The sequence below is a fragment of the Dermochelys coriacea genome, chromosome 7 (genome assembly GCF_009764565.3).
Source record: "Dermochelys coriacea isolate rDerCor1 chromosome 7, rDerCor1.pri.v4, whole genome shotgun sequence".
In the NCBI taxonomy this organism is placed as follows: domain Eukaryota; kingdom Metazoa; phylum Chordata; order Testudines; family Dermochelyidae; genus Dermochelys; species Dermochelys coriacea.
In genome coordinates this window covers 102,706,650-102,730,914 of record NC_050074.1, presented here as the reverse complement: position 1 = coordinate 102,730,914, position 24,265 = coordinate 102,706,650, and the positions used below count along the sequence as shown (strand labels likewise).

General features: G+C 44.4%; 1 protein-coding gene and 1 long non-coding RNA gene across 9 annotated transcripts in view; one reads left to right on the top strand and one right to left on the bottom strand.

The window, feature by feature from the left end:
- The window catches only part of PTPRE (protein tyrosine phosphatase receptor type E), a 285,775-nt gene extending 282,117 nt beyond the window's left edge, over nucleotides 1-3,658 (top strand). For all 6 annotated transcript variants that reach the window (XM_038409873.2, XM_043519350.1, XM_038409868.2 and 3 more), the window contains one exon: nucleotides 193-3,658. In XM_038409873.2, coding sequence (XP_038265801.1) covers nucleotides 193-267 — 75 coding nt within the window. In that variant the 3' untranslated portion in view covers nucleotides 268-3,658. The remainder of the gene's footprint in view (nucleotides 1-192) is intronic.
- The window catches only part of LOC119858691, a 71,229-nt gene that overhangs the window by 41,588 nt on the left and 5,376 nt on the right, over nucleotides 1-24,265 (bottom strand). For all 3 annotated transcript variants that reach the window (XR_005293986.2, XR_005293988.2, XR_005293989.2), the window contains exons 2-5: nucleotides 17,952-18,070; nucleotides 8,909-8,997; nucleotides 7,166-7,304; nucleotides 6,502-6,566 (exon numbers count right to left, since the gene is read on the bottom strand). This is a non-coding gene — a long non-coding RNA (uncharacterized LOC119858691). The remainder of the gene's footprint in view (nucleotides 1-6,501; nucleotides 6,567-7,165; nucleotides 7,305-8,908; nucleotides 8,998-17,951; nucleotides 18,071-24,265) is intronic.

Below are 24,265 nucleotides of genomic sequence, written 5' to 3'. Positions count from 1 at the left end.
TAAAAACCTTTTATGCAAAGAGCAGAAATATAAAATTTACCATCAATGGGGTAGATTTGTTTTGTCATAAACTTGCTGTTGACAATTTAGAATATGTTCCATTTTATGGATTTACCTAAATCTGATTATTCCAACTTAATCATAATGTACAAATCGAAGTAAATCTGAATTTCTCTTTTTTATTTTTTTTAGGAACAGTATGAATTCTGCTACAAAGTGGTACAAGATTTCATTGATATATATTCTGATTATGCTAATTTCAAATAAAACTTCCTGCCTTATTTTTTAATTTAATAGTCTGTAAAAATATTTGTAAATCATGTTAATTTATCATATTTTCCATTATGATCATTCCTATTGTAAATGATATTCTGTGTTTTGCTTTAAAAGTCACTTTTGCTGTATAAAATTATAAATTACTCAAATATAAATATCTTTTAAAAGCTAATTATAATAAATGTTCAAATACAAAATATCGGTATATATGTTGTTGAATATTATACATTTTTAACAAAATCTTGGTTTCATTTCTCTTTGCATTTTCCAATACATTAAAATATTTATCAATATTAATTTTATTTCCCAAGTTTAGCAGCCCCTAAATTTTACAAAGCAATTTTTTATTTTATATTAAATAATGAATCATAGTGAATATGTTGGCTCTGACCTCTCACTGAGGTCAATAACAAACAATTGATTTCATGAGTAGTAATGTTTATTAGGAGCCAGAGTCTGATACCCTTACTCATTTTCAGTAACACCTTACTCTACAAATAGTCCCATTGAAGGCAATGAGACTGTTCCTGGAGTAAGATGCTATTCAGTGTGAGTAAGGGTGTCAGAATCTGGTCCTCAGAGTGTAACAACATATGCTCCACTACAACTTAAAAACAAACTTTAACAGCCATGCTTTTTAAAGTCAGTATATTGTACACAGCTTTATTTCAAGATAAGCTGTCAGTTAGAAATAAATCAGCGTAAATACAGAATTTAATAAATTATTTGATTTCAATGTAGTCTTGAACATTCATTTTATTTTGCTTTTTTATTAAATCTAATGTATTTTTAAATGGTCTTTACTGAAATAGTTTTGTAATTTATGAGTGAGTTTCACTATTTTGAAGATATTTTGCATGTCAGAAGATTAAATTCTGCTGAAAATAGTTTTTCTGAACCTGAGCTTCTGTTAACTATTGCAAGAGGCTTTATTCCTGTTGCCACCGACAGAGCTTGATATAATATGTATAACAGAGAGAGGGAGACTGAGACTCTGTTTGACTAGAATATAAAAGCAACTTCTTAAATTTTTTGAAATAGCTTTTTAATATTGAAATCACACTGGTATCCACAGTAAAGACTGTTGATAGGGAAAAGCTCTTTTAAAATGTGTATTCTTAAAATAATGTCTCCATAGTTAAAAATCAGATCTTTCCCTAATACAAAAAAGGGGTATCTGTGTCTTTGCATGTGTGTATATAATGAAATATTTCAGAGACCTAAACAGGATTTGGGGGACAAAAAGTACAAAAAACACAAGGCATCTGAATGTTGAATATTTTAAAAAAATCTCTCATCTTTTTTAAAAAAAACTTATATAAATTAATGAGCACAAATAAATATGAAAATATTTAATTTAATGTATATTAATATGCAATGGTTCTGTCTTGTTTAATTGGTTATTTTTGAATGCAAACATAAAAGCCTTATTTAAAAATAAGCATACCTAAACTGATGTTTTCATTCTAGTTCTTGCACTATTTATCTATCCCATGTTCATTTATAATATCTGGAAATAAATAAAAGTTCATTGTTCTTTTACTAATGCAAAGAGTAACAAAGGTGTTCACATCTCTCCTTTTATTACATAGTGAATTGAAAATGGTTCAGGTTAAAAGTTTTTAAGCACAGTTTTGAACACTGCCATTTACTTCTTATTGTCTTCCTAGTAATGCACTGCTATATATTTATTTGTACAGTAATTATGCACTTAACTAAAACAATCTGTTGCAAGACTAAATAGTTTAAGGTTAATGGATTAATTCAAAATGCAAAAATCTTTATTTGACTAAAGAAAAGAATGTTAAATAAGCTTTCAATTTTGGCATGGTGTGAAAATGGAAAATATATTAAAATGAAAGTAATCAAATACGTGCACGTACAAAAGGCCAATACACTAAGGTGGTCAATATAAATATGTAACATAGAGAGCATGTAAGTAAGATACTAAATTTGATGATGATGAGACACTTAATAATTTCATCTCTCAGTCATTACAGAATTATTCCCAACAATAAATCTCAAATGATGGCTCAGTCTAGTTTTAAATACAAACAAACAGTTATGCTTCCACCATTTCCCTTGGGAGTATATTCTACAGTCTAAGTAGATCTCACTGTTGAGATTTTTTCCCTAATAGTCAGCCTCCATATTTTGTTTCGCATTTTCCCTTTATTCTGTAGTGCTCCTTGGACAGCCCTTAAGATCCGGCTGTGTTCAGATGTTTGGCAGATTTGTCTTGATATTACATAACAATTGCCTCCTGGAGTAGAACTCAATTTAGAGAGGGAGACAAGCTTGTTAGATAATTAAGTTATCCTGAAGTGAGAGGTGCCAATTTAGACCTATATGCCAGCACAGTCATATTGATGTCCGTGTGTTCAGAAGGGTCCACTCTAACAGATCCTTTTACAGGTTTAGAACTCTGCTCTCTGTCTGATTAATGAATGCAAGGCAAGGCAGCAAGTTACTTCCTGCATCAAGAGGCTATCAGATACTCAACAAAAACTATGATTAATATTAACCAAAATGCCAAGAAATTCCTGTTGTCTTTAATATAAAGACATCTAAGATATAACAGAAGTACCCATAAAAATATTTCAGAAGCGAGAAATAGGCTAAGCAATGACATTTTCTTATTATAATTTAGAAAGCTTGTTTTCCAATTCTTTTGTCAAATATTCTTTTTTAGTCAAGGTACAAACAAGGTTGTTGTACTTAATACAACAGTCTAATAAATATATAGAAGGATTATCTCTTCATAAATTTTCTGTATTGCATGGAATTGCATTAAAATGCCAAATAGGGATTAGAAAATGTAAATTCTGGTCCGTATGCATTATTGGTCACTATGTGACTTACTTTACTGTCTATTTTCATGTGTTACATTAGGCCCTAATTCATTAAAGCATTTAAATATATACTTTAAGTCTATCTCTGTTCAGCAAATCACTTAAGCATGTGCTGAAGTACCATTGGCTTTTTGCTGCTGAAACATGCACTTAAGTGCTTTGCTGAATTGGGGCCTTAATAAAGAATGCATACTGTAATTACCAGTGTTTTTAAAAGTATTTTTATGTATGTTTTTTAAACTTTTAAAATGAGCCTGACCTCCTGTGTTTTCAATGTTTTGAAATGTTTTCATTTCCCTGATATCATTTTTAATGTAAAGTTACTGAAACTTTTCTGTGTAATAAATTATATTTAATTTGTTAAATCTTTAATGTATGTATGTATTGTACAGTTTCAGCTATCATTGATATTTTCTTTTATTACATTTCTAATTTGATCTTGCTGTGTTTAGAATGCCAGTGAATGTTGCTGAATTATTTGTATATGCAAATTGCAAGATCTAATACATTCTGATGCAAGAACAAAGCTTCATTTTTATTTTCAGACTGTTTTTCTTTCTTTAAATCTCTTAATTTAATTCCTGTACTATGTGTTCATTTAGATTAAGTATTCTAAAGGAGTTAAAAATCCATTACCTAGATGAATTATTTTCCATTACTTTTAATCTGTAGTTCTTGCAGACTCAGAGTAATATTCTGACTGAAGCATTATGCATACAAAGTTCAGTAACTTAGTATTGCAATTTAGGACTCAGTCCTGCAAACCTCTACTACTGTGCATAGTCCCAGTGAAGTAGCCCTTACTGATGTGAATAGTCCCATTATAGTCCTCCCCCAAAATAATCTCAATGACTAAAATCCTGGCCTGATTGACTTTTGTCGGTCCAGGATTACACTCAATATTCTTGGCTCAAGAATTCTATTCCACTTATAACCATGTTCAGGCAAACCCCTGAATATACCAACTCCCACTCAACAAATGTATCTACAAAGTGGATGGATGCCTATACTTCCCAGCCAATATTACCAGTAGTTAAAAGGAATGAAAAATTTGGTACCTCACAGGAGGAGGAAAAGAATAAGGTAAGCAGAGGATGACTTGGTGCAGTATTATTTATGGGGCTTAACCACACTAACCCCTCATATCAGCCACACTGAACAACTCTTATTTGCAATGTCTCTCATATAAGGGATAATTTTCTGATTCTTCCAGAACTAAGTTTCAAACAATATTTTGTTTGTGCACATCCTTCATGTATACCATGGATGAAAATGTTACTATTTTTTCTTTCAGTTTTTTCATCTGTTTTCTGACTGCTAATTGCCTCACTATCAATAATGAAATCAAAATATGCTTATTTCATTTTATTCACTCTGGTATATAATTGAGTGAACTATCCAACTTTTCCAAAACTAGAATTACAAAATTTTGTAAGATGAACATTTTGAAAAGCAATTGGACTTTTTCAAAAAGTACTGTAACAAAATGTTTGTCAGCTATGAATTTTCTGAACAGGTCAGGTACTACCAAAAACTTGAGAGAGCGATGTGCTTCCTGAAGTGTGCCTCTGCTTATTTAAATAGATGTGTTGACTGGACAACAATTTGACTAGAAAAGAAAACACTTATCTGGTCCAACCATTTATTAAATCCATGAACAGTGTCCTCAGGAAAATATTACTATTTCCTGTTGTGATATCACAAAGTACAAAACAAGATTGTTTTTCACGTGACATTAAAACTAAAGCTATCAATGCTGAGTATTTATGGTTCAGCTAATAAAAATATTGTGCAACTGATCGTAATTGGCCAAACGGGACAGTCTCTACGTAAAAGAATAAATGGACACAAATCAGATGTCAAGAATTATAACGTTCAAAAACCAGTCAGAGAACACTTCAATCTCTCTGGTCATTCGATTACAGACCTAAAAGTGGCAATATTACAACAAAAAAACTTCAAAAACAGACTCCAACGAGAGATGCTGAATTGGAATTCATTTGCAAACTGGACACCATTAAATTGGGCTTGAATAAAGACTGGGAGTGGATGTGTCATTACACAAAGTAAAACTATTTCCCCATGTTTATTCCCCCCAGTTCCTTATACATCCTTGTCAACTGCTGGAAATGGCCCACCTTGATCATCACTACAAAAGGGTTTTTTTCTCTCCTGCTGGTAATAGCTCACCTTACCTGATCACTCTTGTTACAGTGTGTATGGTAACAACCATTGTTTCATGTTCTCTATGTATATAAAATCCCCCTACTGTATTTTCCACTGCATGCATCCGCTGAAGTGAGCTGTAGCTCAGGAAGGCTTATGCTCAAATAAATGTGTTAGTCTCTAAGGTGCCACAAGTACTCCTTTTCTTTTTGCGGATACAGACTAACATGGCTGCTACTCTGAAACCTGACTTCAGTGTGCTCAGCACCTCGTATAATCAGGTTCCAGGAGACTGGAAGAAAAATGTAAGCTATATTATTGTCTGACTCGCACCAGATGCTCCCCAGATTTCCAGCAATTCACATTTTAATAAATTGCCTTTTAATCCCCTAGCAGCCATAAACCAAGTAACTTCACCCTTGCCCAAGTATTACAGGGGAGGAGGGGGTGGAATTAAAGAAACTACTTTAAAAATACCTCTTAAAAGTCTCTGCTGGAAGTCAAAGAGAATGCTAATTAATGCAGGGAAACTGATAGAGGAGTACCCAACCTGCAAAGGCAATTCCATGAGTTGGTGCTCATCATATGCTTCAATGGCTATTAGCTAACATAGTCGGGATGCAACCTCATTCTCTGGATCAGTGGTTTTCAAACTTTTTAGGCTGTGTACCCCTTTCCAAATAATGTTGTCTACCACGTTCCCCCATCTGAGATAGAGCCATAATATACCTATGATTAGATTGCTAAGTCTTACTAAATAAAATGTGCTGTCCACCGTTACAGGATTTTTCTCACATACCCCCTGATGAGAGTTCACGTACCCCTAGGGGTATGTACCGCAGTTTGAAAACCACTCCTCTGGGTTTCCCTAAGCTTCTGACTGCCAGTTATTTGGGCTGGATGATGGGATGGATCGCTCAATAGTTTCCATCTTCTGTTCATTCCCTCTGAAGCATCTGGCATTGGCCACTGTCAGAAGACAGGACACTGGGCTAGATGGACCATTGGTCTAGCCCAGTATGGCCGTTCTTATATTTATTTTCGCAATTCCTTACTCAAGTAAATACTAGAATATCTCATTTTGTCATATATAGTATAGTCTTGCACCAGTTATTTTTTCATAAGCTTGCAACATGAAAACTTAAGCAGTTATTCAAATTCTGAACATTATAAATTGAACAAAGATTACATGACATACAGTACTTACATTTGTTTAAGGCTGATCTCTGTATCCAACTTTGGGAGTGCTGTAGCTTTTATTCCATATGAAGCCTGATTCAGAAATAAGTACAAATCTTAATTACACAAATGCTCTTAAATTAACTATTAAAAATAGGCTGTTACTTTAATGCAAAGTATGGTAAATTTAAGTTAACTTTATTCTGTATATATCTAAGTGATTATATTTATCAAATCCAAGAAAGACCTTCCTTAATACAAGAACAGCTTAATGCAGTTGGTTTTTTTCAAGCAATTAAGGTTCACTATGTCTGCTCTTCACCTTATGTTTGAGAGGATTATGTTATAATTCTAGACATTTTAATAAGTGCTTTCTTTAGACAATTTTTATGCATCTTCTGGGCCATTTTATACAAAGCATGAGAATTAACAATTCAACTTTCAAGCAGATGAAAGCTTTGCCTAAAGTTCTTTTCAAAAATAATCTTAAAATAGTGCTTGATTATTATTAATTTTAGAATTACTTACATTGCATTAGCAACTATTATGCCATTGCTGTTTTGAATAGAGCATTCAGACTATTTATATATGTTGAAGAAGTGTGAAATTTACCATTTAGCTCTTCTTTATTAACTTACATTGTGCCATATAGACACAGCAGCTACTAAGCGGCAGAATGGAGACACACTCACCTATGGGAGCTTCGGGAGGAATTCTTCAGCACACCTGTAGTTATACCTCTTCATTGGGTTCAATTTATTCCTGCTGCTGTTTTAGTCCCACTCCATAGACGTGTGTGGAGGGGAGCAGGGCTGTGGTCCCACCTTGGGTCTGCTTCCCAGGGAGTAGAGTGAGCAATCAGGGATTGCAATTATCTGGCCCTTACATGGGCTGCACAAAGGGAGGAGTAAGACATAACAAATTCCTTGTGCTTTCCTCCCACCAGGAATACCAGCACTATCTGGTCCTTTACAAAAACATGCCTTTTCGTTAAAAGTATTCTTAAAGATTATAGCGAAGTACACAGTTAATTCAGTTTTATGGTGTCACTGCAGTCCTTATGTTCATGTCAAGCCTTGCTTTATTATGGTTAGTTTTCTGGGGTACTCTGTGACTGAGGGATTTGGTAATGGGATATAAAGCCGTCTTCCATCTCTGTGTTGCTAGCTGGAATCCAGCCTAGCTTTGTAATGACTGAGGTCTAGTCTACACTATGAATGCTTTGCCAGTATAGTTATACCTGCAAAACTGACAAGTAAAGAGCAGCATAGAGAGCAAAAGGAGCTCTTTTGCTGATACAGTTAAACCACTTCCCCACATGACAAACTATAAGACAATAGGACTCTGTTACTGGTATAAGCTGCATCTACACCCTGGGGGTTGCAAAAATAGCTATGTCGGTTAGGGGCATGATTATTCACACTCCTACCTGACATAGCTATACCAGCAAAACTTTGTAGCGTCGACTTGGCCTGAAAGTTTGGACGTTTTGATGAATTCTCAGTGGCCTAGCTGAACTGAGTTTGGTAGTCTCAGTTCCATTCCCACTGTACAAGCATCCACATTGCTAAATCCAGCACAAATGGCAGATTTGCAAAGGGGCTCAATGGGCCACAGAAACTATATTCCTCGCTGTTACAGGCTCTGTCTTCAGGTCACTGTTAAAATACGTAAGGTAAAATCCTAGTTCCAATGAAGTTAATGGCAAAATTCCCATTGACCTCAGGATTTCACCCAGAGTGTGGAGAAACTTTCACTGCTGCAACCTGTTCTGTGCTTAAAGGATTTTTGTTTTCAGGGTTGTTGGTATTATACCTTTTGTGAGCAAGAGAGTCGCATGTAAAAGTTTACGTTTATGATCAGTTACAAATTTAAAAGATTTTGCAAATTTATAATCTACATATAGAAAAATTAAGAGCCTGATTCCCCTCAACTAGAATATAATGGGCAATGAAGTATATATTTGCATTTTAAATGTGCACTGATAGATTTCATAATTGTGACACTGCACCCCATATTCTTTATAAAAAATATTGTTATAACATGAATGACATATTTAAGGTATGTTTTATGCAAGATGGGTCATATGAGCTATCATTGGAAAGGTTATGATTTACCGAATACAATTATCCTAGTGTTATACATTATCATTTCTCAGGTTTCAGAGTAGCAGCCGTGTTAGTCTGTATTCGCAAAAAGAAAAGGAGTACTTGTGGCACCTTAGAGACTAACAAATTTATTAGAGCATAAGCTTTTGTGAGCTACAGCTCACTTCATCGGATGCTGAGCTGTAGCTCACGAAAGCTTATGCTCTAATAAATTTGTTAGTCTCTAAGGTGCCACAAGTACTCCTTTTCTTATCATTTCTGTATCTGTAGTTAGGAATATTGACTCTGTAACAATTACAACTGTGATTACATCTGGGAAACACCCACCAGACAGTATGCAATCAGCCTGGATGAGCCATTAGGAAAGACAATGGGTCTTTGAAGATGCTGATCTCTCATCTTCCTGGAGTTCTTTCCTGTGGATGTTACAAATAAACCTTGTCTCATGGTTGCTTTAACACTGCAAGATCATATGATGATGTACCACCCTGGACACTACTGATATTTTTCCCCTGGAAACAGGATTCCCGCCTTATGTAAATCCTATTTAAGGCTGGGAAGTGAGTCAATCAAGACTCTTCTCCATTGCCTCCCTGCCCAAGAAGGAAGATTGCTGAAAGCACCTGAAGAAACAAAGGAACTAAGCTGGGGAAAGGCAAGGGCTGAGTCCAAGCTGAGACATGGATCTAGCCTGTGAAAAGAAATAACTGGAACTCTAAGCTGCAGAAACTCTGCAACCATAGGCGCCGGCTCCGTGGGTGCTCTGGGGCTGGAGTACCTACCAGGAAAAATTAGTGGGTGCTCTGCACCCACCAGCAGCCAAACTCCCCCCCCCCTTGCCTCCTCCTTCCCTCCCCGAGTGTGCTGTGTCCCCCGGTCCTTCCCCTCCCTCCCAGTGCTTCCTGCTGCCTAACAGCTGTTTGGTGGCACATAGGACTTTCCGGGAGGGAGTGGAAGGACCGGGGATGTGGGCGCTCAGGGCAGGAGGCAGCGAAAAAGGGAGGGCAGGGACTTGGGGAGAGGGGGTGGAATGGGGGTGGTGCAAGGGCAGTGCAGGGACAGGAAGAGGCAGGCAGGGGCGGGGGGGGTTGAGCACCCACCAGGCAGAGGGGAAGTTGGCACCTATGTCTGCAACCTGCCTAAAACAACATTTAGGGTGAGAAATTACTATTTGTGATCTGTTTTAGTGAATTAAGCTTAGGTTGCATGTTTTGTTTTATTTGCTCAGTAATCTGCTTAGTTCTGTTTTCTATCCCTTATAATCACTTAACATTTACCTTTTGTAGTTAAACTTAGTTTTTTTATTCCAAAACCCAGTTTGTGCAATTCAGACCAGTGCACATTGAGGGAGGGGGTGATTTATATGAGCTTGCATGGTACAGCTCTCTCTCTACAGCAAAAGACACCGAAGGAGGTGTGTACATGAGTGCTGGGTAAATCCCCAAGTTGAATCCTCCCACAGAGTGGATTTCAGTCTGTGTCTGCAGCTGGGTGTGGCCTGACCTGTGTGTGAGCCAGAGAAGGCTTGAGGGCCTGGCACAGCAAGGACAGGGTGAGGAAGCCTAGGCTGGTGGAACGGGCAGGCTCAGCGGAACCCCAGCACATCAGGTGGCACCCCGTATCCGGGGGTCCAACTCATCACAATCATGACATTGAGTAGTCTGCTTTCCAAACATCTTTTGTGGCTTTGAAGGCTATGTCTGGAAACAGCCCATTAACAAAAATGATTTTACAGATGAGCTTTGATTTAGTAAAACACAGAAGATTTTGCTTTAAAAAAATTGTTGCTATTCTTTGCATCATATTAAGATGCTTGATCTTTCAGAGTTTGTTTCCCCAGGTAGTTTGCTATACTGTGTACTTTAATCATTTAAAGGACAGATTGATTACTTTAAAGAGTTTTGCAAAACGTATCCAATTTGCTCATAAATTTATGCAACTTCCTCTCCATGAGATTAAAATGTCAGAATTCATGGGGTCCTACTCTTACGAATACAAGCATCCACAAATCTTAGTTGCAATAATGTATCCATGTAATCCAAGCATCTTGATGAAAGAGAGAGAAAATCATACAATAATCACTCCCAAAGATTTACCATGAAATTAACAAACAAATGTTGGCATCCTTTCATCTGCAAGAGATGGTGGGAATTGCAGCCTATGATGTAGATGGTTTGCAATGTCTCATGTGACTGAATAGGCCAATCTGAGATTTGCATGATCTTTGGCAGTTATTGCAAATGTATGTATCTTAGTTGGGAGCTGCTTATTTCCTACCAGCTCTTTTCTCTTCAAGCTGTAGGAGCCAGCTCCTGTCATGGACTTTGATACCCTGATGGAGACAATGGCACCACTTGTTACGATCATTTGCCAAGATTTCCCATTGGTCAGGATCAATTCCAAATTCTTTCATAACCCGCTTGCATGTGTCTTTATAGCAAAGCTTGGGACATTCTGTTGTTCTTGTTTCCTCTGATAGCTCCCCATATAGCATGTCCTTGGGTATTGATCCGTCTTCCAACCTACTCAGATGGCCGAGCCAGCGCAGTCGTCTTTGCTTGAGCAGGGCTGTCACAGTTGGTAAATTTGCCCTTTAAAGAACCTCTGCCTCTTCCAATCTGCCCTGGAGGAAAATTCCTTCCCGACCCCAAATATGGCGATCAGCTAAACCCTGAGCATATGGGCAAGATTCACCAGCCAGATACCCAGGAAAGAATTTTCTGTAGTACCTCTGGCCCCATCCCATCTAACATCCCATCACAGGCCATTAGGCCTATTTATCATGAATATTTAAAGATCAATTAATTACCAAAATTACCGAAGTGGACTCGTCAAACTGGACAGTTGCTCTCATGTTGTTGTGGAATGAACGTATGAGACTTAACAGGGTTGTTGGACATCCTATCTTTTCTAGTATTGCAAACAGACCTGCTCTGCTGACTCTGTCAAACGCTTTGGTTAAATCCACAAAGGCGATGTACAGGTTTGGTTTTGCTCTCTGCATTTTTCTTGTAGTTGATGCAGAGAAAATATCATGTCTATAGTTGATTTTCCAGCCCTGAAGCCACACTGTAATTCAGGTAGACGTGATTTGCCAGATATTGTAGATGCACTAAGATGACTTTTGCGAAAGCTTTTCCAGCTACGCTTAGTAGCGAGATACCCCTGTAGTTGTTGCAGTTGCTCTTTTCACCTTTATTTTTATACAAAGCGATGATGTTTGCATCACACATCTCTTGGGGTACCTCACCCTCTTCCCAGCATTTAAGGAGCAGGTGATAAAGATTTGCAGGTGCTAGTTCTGTCCAAGAGGCCAATTATACCTTATTTTGGCAAGATAAAAGCAGTGAAGAAAATTGCCTGCAGTGTCAGTTTAGTCGTGAGAAACATGTGGGTAAAGCTCTTAGAAACACCCATTAGGAAGTCAGAGCATATCATCTCACTTAAACTTCAGACAACCATTGGCTCTGTGAACATTATTAGTGCCTCTGCACCAACACTCAAATCTAACCCCGAGGAGGATACATTCTTCTTCGAGTGAAGTGTAATGTTTTGTTTGTTAATAGGCTGTCTTTCCCACACTTGAGGATTTCCGCTAGGATGCCATCTTTTCCGGAGCCTTGCTGCTTGATAGCAAATCAATGGCCTTGCTTAGTTCTTCTACAGTGGGCTCCACATCTAGCTCTAGCATGACCTGTAGAATTGGTATTTGGTCCAGTGATTCACTGGTGATATTTCTTTGTGTGTATGGCTCTGAATAGTGTTCAACCACAGAGACAACTGCTTGCTTTTTTTTTGTAATGACTTCACCTCTGTGCAATTTGAGAGTGGCAACCTTGTTGACAGTGGGACCTAAAGCTTTCTTCAGGCTGTCATACATAACTTTGAGGTTTCCTGTGTCTGAGGTTCTCTATCTGTTCACAGACCTTGATCCAGTAATGATTTGCATAGCATCTGCTTGTTTGCTGTACCTCATTTTTTGCATGTCCAAGTCTCACTTTGGTGCTCTCTATTGGCCTCTTGTTGTGCTCCAAATAGGCTATGCTCTTAATGTTGATGAGAGGTAATAGTTCCACTTTATTTTCTTCAGACTAGTCATTTTTTGATGGTCTCTTTCCCCCAAATGTAGCTAAAGCTGTTTCATGGATTGTTGTTCTTAAATCTTCCCAAAATTCTTCTGCCTTCTCTGGCAATGACTTCCCATGCATGCTAAGTTCAAAAGCCTTCACAAACTCCTGGCATTTCCCCTGTTTTTTGGTATTAATAGCATTGATTTTAGGCTTGCTCCTAGGTTTTGCTCTATGTAGTTTCTTGGCTGTAATCTTTCACTTTTCTAATAATCACGGAGTGGTCACAATCAGCACTGTGGAACGTGCGAGTATTCTGCACTAAGGGTAGGTCTTTCCTCCTGACGATAGCAAGGTCTAATTGGTGCCAGTGGCCTGATTGTGGATGTCACCATGACACTTTGTGGCGATCTTTTCCTGTAAAATATGAATTGGTAATGCACATTTGGTTTTGGGCGCAGAATTCAAGAAGCCGTTGGCCATTCTCATTCAAAATGTCCTAGGTAATCTGGCCATGAGTTGTTGTCTGCACTGACTCTTGCATTAAAGCCACCAAGGAGGAAAAGTTGCTCAGTTGATGGTATTCTTTAGACGACTTGATGCAAAGAATCGTAAAAAAGACAATTACCTTTTCCGTAACTGGTGTTCTTCGAGATGTGTTGCTTATGTCTAATCCACAATAGGTGTGCATGCTTGCCACGTGCACCAGTGGTGGAAGTTTTTCCCCTAGCAGCACCCATAGGGGAGCGCCCCAGTGACTCCTGGAGTGGCACCTTCATAGCACAGTATAAGGGGGCACTGCGCGCTCCCCCCACCCTCAGTTCCTTCTTGCCACCAGCGAAGGTGTGTCAGAACTGCTCTGCTACAGCTATGCTGTAGCTCGTCCCCAGCTTGTTCGTTCAGTGTTGGCACCTATAAGTTAGTTAGTTAAGTTTAGCCAAAGCGCCTGGGTCAAGGCATACACCACACCCCGGGTTTTAAGTCATGCGACACTTGTAGGTGATATATCCCAGTGACTGATCTGCATGCGGACTGTTTATGCTGTTTGGGGGAAAACCCATCTCAGCAATCGCTACAAGATTTGCAAGTCATTTAAGCCTCGGACGAACAGAGAAAGACATTAGGCTCTGGGCTATTCTGTTTGAGTCGATGCTGACCCCGGCTCCAGCACGCCGCTCCGAATCAGCGCCGTATACCACAGTGTTGGTGTGCGGTGACCCTTCGGTACTATCAGCTAGTCGGCACCGCTCCCCATCTGCGGGACGCGCCAAGAAACGTAGGAAGAGGCCTTCTTTGCCGTGTCACCAGAGTAAACCTGGGACAGAGACTAGACCCATGTCAGGCAGTCCTCGATCCCCACGGGCCTCTAGGCCTCCGACTCAAGTCAAGCAGAGTAGCCTGGCCCATTCTGAGCAGGCCTTCCCAGATTTCCAGATGCCCACCACACCGAAGGCCCTGCAAGCAGCCCAGGATGTTATGTCCATGCTGGTACCAGGAGCACCGGCAATGTCAGCCGCGCGCTCCAGAGGCAAACCGCCGCTGGGATCTCCACAGTCGTCCCCGGCTCGGTACCAGTCTCGGTTGCGGGAACTTTCTTGATGCCGATCGTCACACAGCAACCATTCAGGGCAAAGTCCACGAGGATTGCCCTCAACGTCCACCGGCTGTCTGGCTGGGTTCCTTCTGATCGGGACTCTCGGCACTGCTCTGCTTGAGGAGCGAATACTGGTGGGACCAAGGCAGATGACGCCAAAGGTCCTCGCCTAGGAGGGGCTATCGAGCCAATTACGCCATGGGCGTCGTTCCTGTTGGTCATCCCGCTCCAGGACCCTGCCTCTGCAGCCCTGAAGGTAGATCACCGGCATCTTGCAATCGCAGGTCCGCCCCTCGGAGCTGATCACAGAGCAGCTGTTAACGATGGTACTGGTCCTCTATGTCAGGAGCGCGATCCCAAGATCGGCATTGCTTCCCGCTGCGCTGCTCCTCTCGGTCCAGGGACAGCGGCGGGTCATATGTCAGCCCGGCATCCCTTCTTCGTCGTCCATCGATGGGCCAGGCCAAAACTAGACCGAGCAGCCGGCTCCTCCAGTGCCGCAGCAGGTGCAGTGGCACCAGGCTCCGTGGCCTGCCCAATGGTACCAGTGAGCACTGTGGTCCCTCACACAGCCCCTGGTTGGGGCTTGCTCGGTGGCAGGGAGCCTCAGAAGGACCATCGGCCTCAATCTCCAGACCCTATAGGAAGCGGTGGGACGTACGTCCTCTGCACCATGCCCAGAGACCGACCAGGTGGTGGACCCTCCAGTGCCGGTGGACATGCAAAGTACTGCACCGGCCTCCTCACCCTCCCCGGATGAGGTGATTACAGCCCCTCCTCCCTCCACCCTGCAGGAGGACTTTAGGGCCCACCAAGAACTCTTAAAAAGGGTGGTATCAAGCCTCCCCTCCAAGTATAGGAGATGGAGGAGCCCTCGGACTCCCTGTTTAATGTGCTGTCTTCCTTCGCACCGGGCAGGGTGGCCTTGCCCCTCCACGAAGGGGTGGCAAAAATTTCAAATGCCCTATGGCAAACGTCGGCCTCATTGGCCCTCATCTCTAAGAGAGCAGAACCCCACGTATTTTGTACCTGCTTAGGGGCATGCATAGTTATACACCCACCCTGCTCCTAACTCCCTGGTGGTCGAGTTGGTCAACCACAGGTAACGGCAGGGCTAACCAGCCCCTACCCCGAAAAATAAAGATTCAAGGAGGCTGGACTCATTTGGAAGAAAAATGTATTTGTCCTTGAGCTACCAGTTATGGGTGGAGAACAACCAGGCTCTCCTGGGCCGGTATGAATTCAATCTGTAGGACTCCCTGCCCAAGTTCGAGGATTCCCTCCAGGAGCGTGACAGGAAGGAGTTCAAAGTGCTGGTGGAGGAGGGCACAGCGGCTGCCAGGGCAATCCTGCAGGCAGCTTCGGATGCAGCAGATACGGCTGCGGGGTCCTTGGCCTCCATGGTATCCATGAGACGGGCATTGTGGCTCCTACTCTCTGGGCTGTCCAGCAAGGCGCAGACCTCCCTGCAGGACCTCCTGTTTGACGGCAAAGCTCTGGTTATGGAACAAACAGACACAAAGTTGCATGGCCTGAAAGACTGCCGCATGACCCTCCAGACTCTGGGTCTCTATGTTCCGGCTCCGGCTAAACCTAAGTTCAAGCCACAGCAGACTCCTGCTCCGGCTACCCATTCAAAATACGAGACTGCTTGCAAGTGTAAGCAGAGTCTGAATGAGCTCTACTCTGAAATCTGGTGGCGAGTTGTGGAAAAGGACTTCAGGGGCTGATCTCGTTTGCATGGGCATACCCACCCTGCCTAGCATGACGGACTGCTTCCCCAGATGGTCACTTTGGCTGCTGTGGGATCCCTAGTCTGTTATTGGGGCAGGAGTAATAAAGGGTTGTTATCCTTGTTATGTGAATCAAGGACAATAGAACTATACTTGGCATTTTATGACAGAGGGAGTCACCCTCAACTAAGTAGCACTCTCTAGACAAGGGACTTGGGTTCCAAAACCCAGTGAATTGAGAGAGGCTGGGGACAGGTATGTGTACCTGGTAGTGTGGGCCCCTTCTGAGGGCCCTAAACACTACTGTGATCCCTCCTCTCTCCACCGTGTAATATCAGAGCTAATTTTGGCTCCATTATGAGTCTTATCACATGCTGCAGAGCTGAAATCACAGATACCTAGATTAAGCATTGGACCTACTTCGGGCTAGTGATGCACCAGCACTGAGCCTCCCCTACTACCAGCTAAACTCACTGAGAGCTGAAGTCACTAAATAGCTGTAGTTACTAAGAGCCGAAAGCTGTGTTAAGGGGGGGGTAGGCCTGAAGACAAGTTGGTGAGCGGCTAGCAAGACAGTGAGCGGAGCAGATAGCAGGGCAGCTGGCGGCGAGGAGTGGACAGCAGGACAGCTAGCAGACGGGCGCGGTGAGCGGAGCAGAGTGGGTAGCATGGTGGTTGGCAGAGAGAAGCGGCAAGTAGGATGGCTGGCGGAGAGGCGCAGCTGGCGGTGAAGACTGCAGCAGAAACCCATGGAGAGGCATGGCACTCTGCCGTCGACCTGAGCAATGGAGCATGTAAGATGTCCCCCATACCTCCCTCCACTTCCACCCAGGCCGGGAGGTAAACTCTGCAGATGCACTTCTGAACTCGGGGCTGCACTGACCAAGGTCAGAAACTGTGGGTGGGGTGATTATTGGGTTGCTGGACTTAAAACCCAGAGGGGAAAAGGACACTGCCAAACTTACTTGGGGGTGGATCTTTTGCTCATGGTTGGTGTTATGAATCCTGTTTGTGGTGTTTCCCCAACATAGTGCTGCATTGTTTCCCTCCTTTATTAAAAGGCTTTTGCTACATTCAGACTCTGTGCTTGCGAGAGGGGAAGTATTGCCTCTTAGAGGCACCCGGGGGGGTGTAATTGTCCCAGGTCACTGGGTGGGGTCTCGAGCTGGTTTTGCATTGTGTTATTGAAAAGGAATTCCTAGATACTGAACCCGGCCCTTGTTGCTGCCAACTCTGACGAGCAGAAGGGTTACATAAGAAGTCACGGGATTATAAGAGGCACCCACAGAAGCAGTCTCGGCCTGCCCCTCAGCCTGGATCCTCCAAGGGCAACCAGATAGGGAAAAGGCAGTTTTGACAAGACACCAAGGGCGCCCTACCAGTTCTCATCAGGGATCCATCCTCAAAGCTTCCCTTCTCCAATCGGTTGTCTACTTTCCTCCCAGAGTGGTTGCGGCTGACCTCGGACCAATGGGTCCTCAACACCATCTCCCTGGGCTACACCCTCCAGTTTACTTTCTCCCTGCTCAACCACCTCCCACCCCCATCCCTCCTGGGGGACCCCTCGCATAAGGCTCTGCTTGAGCAGGAGGTGGGGCAGTTCCTGGGCCTAGGAGCAGTGGAAGCGGTACCGGGGGAGTTCAGAGGCAAGGGGTACTACTCCCACTATTTTCTTACTCCAAAGGCCAAAGCGGGGCTCAGGCCCACCTTGGACCTCTGAGGCCTGAACCAGTACATGGTGAAGCTCAAGTTCCACATGGTCTCCCTAGTCTCCATCATCTCCTCCCTGGATCCCGGGGACTGATACGCCGCCCTCAATCTGCAAGACATGTGCTTCCATATTCATATATTCAAGGGACACACTCTTCCTCCGTTTCACGGTGGGGCAGGAACACTACCAATTTACAGGCCTCTCATTTGGCCTGTCCACTGCCCCCATGGTATTCACGAAATGTATGTTGGTGGTGGCAGCCTACCTCAGACACCGGGGGGTCTAGATCTTCCCCATCTGGATGACTGGTTGGTCAAGGGCAGCTCCCAGCTGCAAGTGCAGGATCACCTGGTGCACCTTCTGTCCATATGCATCACTCTGGGCCTGTTGGTAAACAACACCAAGTCCACGTTAAACTCTATGCATTGTACCAGGACTATCAGAGCAGTCCTGGACGTCTTGTCGGCCAGAGTCTCCCTCCCACCTGACAGGTTCGAGACCCTGAAAGGGTTCATTGACACAGTCACAAGGTTTCCGGTGACAACAGCCAGAGTGTGCCTCCAGCTCTTGGGTCACATGTCGGTGTGCACATATGTGGTCCACCACGCCACGTTCAGGATGAGGCCCCTCCAGCTCTGGTTGGCCTCAGAGTTCTCCCAGGCCAGGGACAGGATGGACAAAGTCCTCATGGTGCTGGAGTCAGTGCTTGCCTTCCCAAGGTGGTGATCCTCCCCAAGAAATATGCTCCAGGGGTTCAGTTCAGGGGCAGGGCCCTGTCGCTGGAACTGGTGTCCGATGCATTGGGCCTGGGATGGGGGGCCCATGTGGGGAGTGTTCAGACCCAAGGTCTGTGGTCAGCTCAGGATTTGAGCCTACACATAAATGTCAAGGAGCACTGGGTGGTACGGCTGGTCAAGCCAATTTCTCTATGCCTTCCCCCCGTTCCTGCTGATCAGCAGGGTCCTGGAAAAGAAAGATGGACAAGGCCTAGGTCCTCCTGATTGCCCCGGCATGGCCCAGGCAGCATTGGTATGGGACCCTCATGGGCCTGGCGGTTGCCCCTCCGTGACGGTTGCCAGCCTGCCTGGACCTGCTCTCCCAGGACTAGGGCTGCTTCCTCCACCCCAAGCTAGCAGCACTCCACTTCATGGTGTGGCTACTCAATGGTTAGGTAGGGAGGAGAGGACGAACTCAAAAGGGGTTCAGTGCGTCCTCCTGGAAAGCAAGCGGCCCTACAGACGCCAAGCCTACTTGGCAAAGTGGTCTCTGTTTTCCAGATGGGCAGACAAGCGGAGAGTCTCCTTGGTGGCCGCCCCGATCCAGCTTATTCTGGACTATCTCCTTTATCTTGGAGCCCAGAGCCTGCCGCCCTCGTCAGTAAGGGTGCACCTGGCAGCCATATCGGCCTCCCATCCACCAGTGCAGGGCCACATGGTATTCTCCCATGCTATGACTGGCCAATTCCTTAAGGGGTTGGATCGTCTCTTCCTGTACATTCGGCCCCCAGTGGGACCTGAACGTGGTGCTGGCCTGCCACATGGGCCCCCCGTTTGATCCACTACCTACGTGCTCCTGGTCGCACATTTCGTGGAAGATAGCCTTCCTAGTGGCGATCACATTGGCTAGGTGGGTCTCAGAACTCAGGGCGCTAACCTCCAAGCCCCCGTACACGGTGTTTCATAAAGATAAGGTCCAGCTCCACCCACACGCCTCATTCCTCCTGAAGGTGGTCTCCACCTATCACATGGGTCAGGACATTTTTCTACTGGTCCACTGCCCCAAGACCCATGCGTCCATTGAGAAGCGCTGCATCTACACACTGGATGTGAGATGGACTCTGTTTTTTTTCCTGGAGTGGACTAAGCTGTTCGGGAAGTCCTCGCAGATCTTCATCGCCTCAGCTGAATGCATGAAAGGTCCGCCGATCTCCAATTGGATCACCTCGTGCATCCGTACCTGTTATGACCTGGCGGGAATCCCTCCGCCACCAATTGTGAGGGCACACTTGACCAGGGTGTAGGCCTCGTTGGCTGCCATTTTGGCCCACGTCCCCATTCAGGACATTTGTAGGTCGGCCACATGGTCTTCAGTTCACACGTTCACCTCATGTTATGCGATTGTCTCCCAAACCAGAGAGGACGCCAGGTTCAGCAAGGCCTTCCTCCGTCCCAAGTGTCTGAACTCCTACCTACCTCCAACAGATATAGCTTGGAATCACCTATTCTGGAATACATGAGCAATCACTCAAAGAAGACAAGACAGTTACCTTTTCCATAACTGGTGTTCGAGATATGTTGCTCATGTCTATTCCACATCCTGCCCTCCTTGCCCTCTGTCGAAGTTGTCTGGCAAAAAGGAACTGAGGGTAGGGGGAGCGTGCAGCGCCCCCTATACTGTGCCATGGAGGTGCCACTCCAGGGGTCGCTAGGGGCGCTCCCCTATGGGTACTGCTAGGGAAAAACTTCCGCCACCGGTGCACGTGGCAAGCATGCACACCTATTGTGGATTAGACATAAGCAACACATCTCGAAGAACACCAGTTACGGAAAAGGTAATTGTCTTTTTTACGATTCTTTGCATCAAGTCGTCTAAAGAATACCATCAACTGAGCAACTTTTCCTCCTTGGTGGCTTTAATGCAAGAGTCAGTGCAGACAACAACTCATGGCCAGATTACCTAGGACATTTTGAATGAGAATGGCCAACGGCTTCTTGAATTCTGCGCCCAAAACCAAATGTGCATTACCAATTCATATTTTACAGGAAAAGATCGCCACAAAGTGTCATGGTGACATCCACAATCAGGCCACTGGCACCAATTAGACCTTGCTATCGTCAGGAGGAAAGACCTACCCTTAGTGCAGAATACTCGCACGTTCCACAGTGCTGATTGTGACCACTCCGTGATTATTAGAAAAGTGAAAGATTACAGCCAAGAAACTACATAGAGCAAAACCTAGGAGCAAGCCTAAAATCAATGCTATTAATACCAAAAAACAGGGGAAATGCCAGGAGTTTGTGAAGGCTTTTGAACTTAGCATGCATGGGAAGTCATTGCCAGAGAAGGCAGAAGAATTTTGGGAAGATTTAAGAACAACAATCCATGAAACAGCTTTAGCTACATTTGGGGGAAAGAGACCATCAAAAAATGACTAGTCTGAAGAAAATAAAGTGGAACTATTACCTCTCATCAACATTAAGAGCATAGCCTATTTGGAGCACAACAAGAGGCCAATAGAGAGCACCAAAGTGAGACTTGGACATGCAAAAAATGAGGTACAGCAAACAAGCAGATGCTATGCAAATCATTACTGGATCAAGGTCTGTGAACAGATAGAGAACCTCAGACACAGGAAACCTCAAAGTTATGTATGACAGCCTGAAGAAAGCTTTAGGTCCCACTGTCAACAAGGTTGCCACTCTCAAATTGCACAGAGGTGAAGTCATTACAGATAAAAGCAAGCAGTTGTCTCTGTGGTTGAACACTATTCAGAGCTATACACACAAGAAAGAAATATCACCAGTGAATCACTGGACCAAATACCAATTCTACAGGTCATGCTAGAGCTAGATGTGGAGCCCACTGTAGAAGAACTAAGCAAGGCCGTTGATTTGCTATCAAGCAGCAAGGCTCCTGGAAAAGATGGCATCCTAGCGGAAATCCTCAAGTGTGGGAAAGACAGTCTATTAACAAACAAAGCACTACACTTTACTAGATATGCCAATGATTGCCCTGAATAAGATATACATGAGAGAAGAATATAGATAAATAATCAAATTGTTTAGAACTGATTTGTGAAGGCAGTGCAACTATAATTGATGAATTCAACTACAATTTGATTTTTTTTTAAATCTAGTTTTTCTTCAAGTAGATACTTATGTGTATTCCACTTAGGTGTATGTGTGCCCAGCATACCAGAGCCAGGAACTTTTGCTTAGCAGAACCCATAGAGAGGAGATGCTTGCATGACTATGGCCACTTCCCTGGTTAGGGTATATCAGGTGATACCACTCTGACCCAGCCCCCACAGTTCCTTCTTACCGTCCACTTAGTTTTTTACTCTACAAATTAACACTAAATACTAACTATATAGTTAGTGTTGGGATAGCTCTAGTAGCTTTTTCCCCTGGTGATGTCCTCACCAGGGTTCAAACACTGTCCTTCGTGTGTGGGAGCCATACCTAGCAGTGATCCCCACATGTAGTGCCTGATCTGTCTTGGCAAGGCCCACTTCAAAGAGTGCTATTCGATCTATAGATAGTTCAAGAAAAAGACTCAGGTGGCCTGGGACCTTTGCCTCAAGAAGCAACTGCTCAAACAGGCCATGCAGCCTGATCCACTTATCAAGGCCTTCATTGGGCTGATGATCACTCTCAGGCTCTGAATGTACAGCCACTTCACGTTCAGGAGCAGGCGCGTCTCCAAAGAGGCGGAGGAGGTATTTTCTGTTGACAGTTTGGCACCATATCCCAGTGCTCCCCTTCCAGTAGTGGGGGTAGAGTTGGTATCAGAATCAGTTCAGGGGCCCCCAGTACGGAGAACCTCCTCAGCACCGCTGTAGTTGGCACTGCACATGCATCCCCGGCAGCTTTCAGCACCCTTGGCATCAGTACAATCAAGCATTCCAATGCCAATATTCACATTCACATCCAATGCTGTACCTCACCGCCTTTGGCTCTGGTATGTTCGATACTAGCGGTGCCGCCCCAGGCTGCAGAACTACTTCCCGCCATGTTCTGGATGATGGACTAATCGGATCACTTACTTGCTCCCTCTGGTCTCTCTGGCCCGTCACCAGGGGTCCCAAGACTCCTCCACATCAGAGATGAGGTTGTCATCCTCCTGCTCTGTCTCACCCAATATACACTGAAAACCATGGGTGGCGGGTATAATAGGCCAGGGCAGCTAAGCCTCCCCTAACCCAGGCCGTGGCCCCACCCATGCTCTGCCCCGAGGCCCTGCCCTTGCTTTCCCTCTCCCTCAAAGGCAGCAGGGTCTCAGCTCAGGCCAGTAGCTCGGGCTGGCTGGTGACCCAGGACAGCGCAGACTGGCTGGTGGCTCGGGTCGGCTGGTAGCCTGGGACTCAGGGCGGCCAGCATGGGTCAGCCAGTGATCCAGGGCTTGGGATGGCTGGTGTGGGTGTTTGGAATGGTTCAGCTGGGGCCCCTCTGATGACCGGGGGGGGAGGAGGGGTTGGGGGCTCTGGCAGGCATGGGGTGGGGGGGGCCTCAGATGGAATGGGCGGGGCCAGGGCTAGCCCACCTTGGGGTTTTTCACATACCACCCATGTTGAAGACAACTAATGGACCATTATGGTGCCCAAGATTGGTATGCGCCCTGTGGTCAGTATGGAAGTCCCTGGTCCACCACCTACTGACCACCAATGCCCTACCCATATCAGTGGCCCCTTGGAATCAGTGGGACACCCCTGGTTCACAGAGGTCCTGCTCTTCATCTTTACAAAGGCACCCCCCAGATCTGCAGTGGTGTCCACAGATCAGCTGCAAGCTCAGATATCGGTGGTCTTCCTCCCTGCGGCACCTCTGGAGTCATCTTGTCCAGGTACATCATCCCTGGAACAAGATCCGGTTTTGGCTCAAATAAGGGACTCATCCTTGTCTCCAGATGATGCTGTACTACTAGGTTCATCCTCCCCTTCAATACCAGAGGACATTAAGGTATAAAGACCTCTTGTGCCATGTGGCAACATCCTTCAGCATTCAGGTGGAGTTCCTGCAGGAGAACACCCATAAATTGGCAGACATTTTAGTCATCTGCCCCAGGAGAGTTGCCTCCTCCTCAACCATGTGCTCCTTGAACCACCCAAATCCCATTGGAGCACGCCTGCCTCAGTACTGCTGGCAGCTATGCACATAGAAAAGTGCTACTTGTTCCAGTTCAGGGATTTGAGGGGTTCTATCGACAGGGCCCACCAGGACAAATTCAAGTCCACCCTCCAGGACACAGACACTAAATGACTGGACCTTATGAGCAGGAAAATCTATACATCCTCGTCCCTACAGATGCAAATCACTAGTAGACAGGCCTTGCTGTCAAAATATGACTTCCTTCATTGGAATATGTCCAAGTTCATGGACTAGCTGTGTGAGGCTGCATGGGAGGAATTTTGGTCTTTCGTCAAGAAAGGCTATTTGGTGGCCAAGATGTCCCTGCAATCCACCCTTGACATTGTGGACACTTCGGCCAGGGTGATGGCCTCCATGGTTACTATGTGAGGGCTTCCTGTCTGCTAAACAACAGCACTGCATCTGATGTCCACCAGGCCATCAAGGACTTGTCTTTTGGTGGCCGAACCATGTTATCAGACAAGACTGATGACACTTCACTCCTTCAAGGACTTCAGGGCTACCCTCCAGCACTGATAAGGTGCTCAGTAGCAGCAGCAGTAGTAGTATCACCTGCAGCATACCTTTGTACAGCCCTTTCTCCTGAAACAACAGGACTACTCTAGGAAGAGCTATAGGTTCCACAAGAGAAAGCAGTCTGGCTCAGCCTTCGGTGAGAACTAGACACCCTCCCTTGATGTCATCTAACGCCCATTTTGAATCCTTTGCTCAG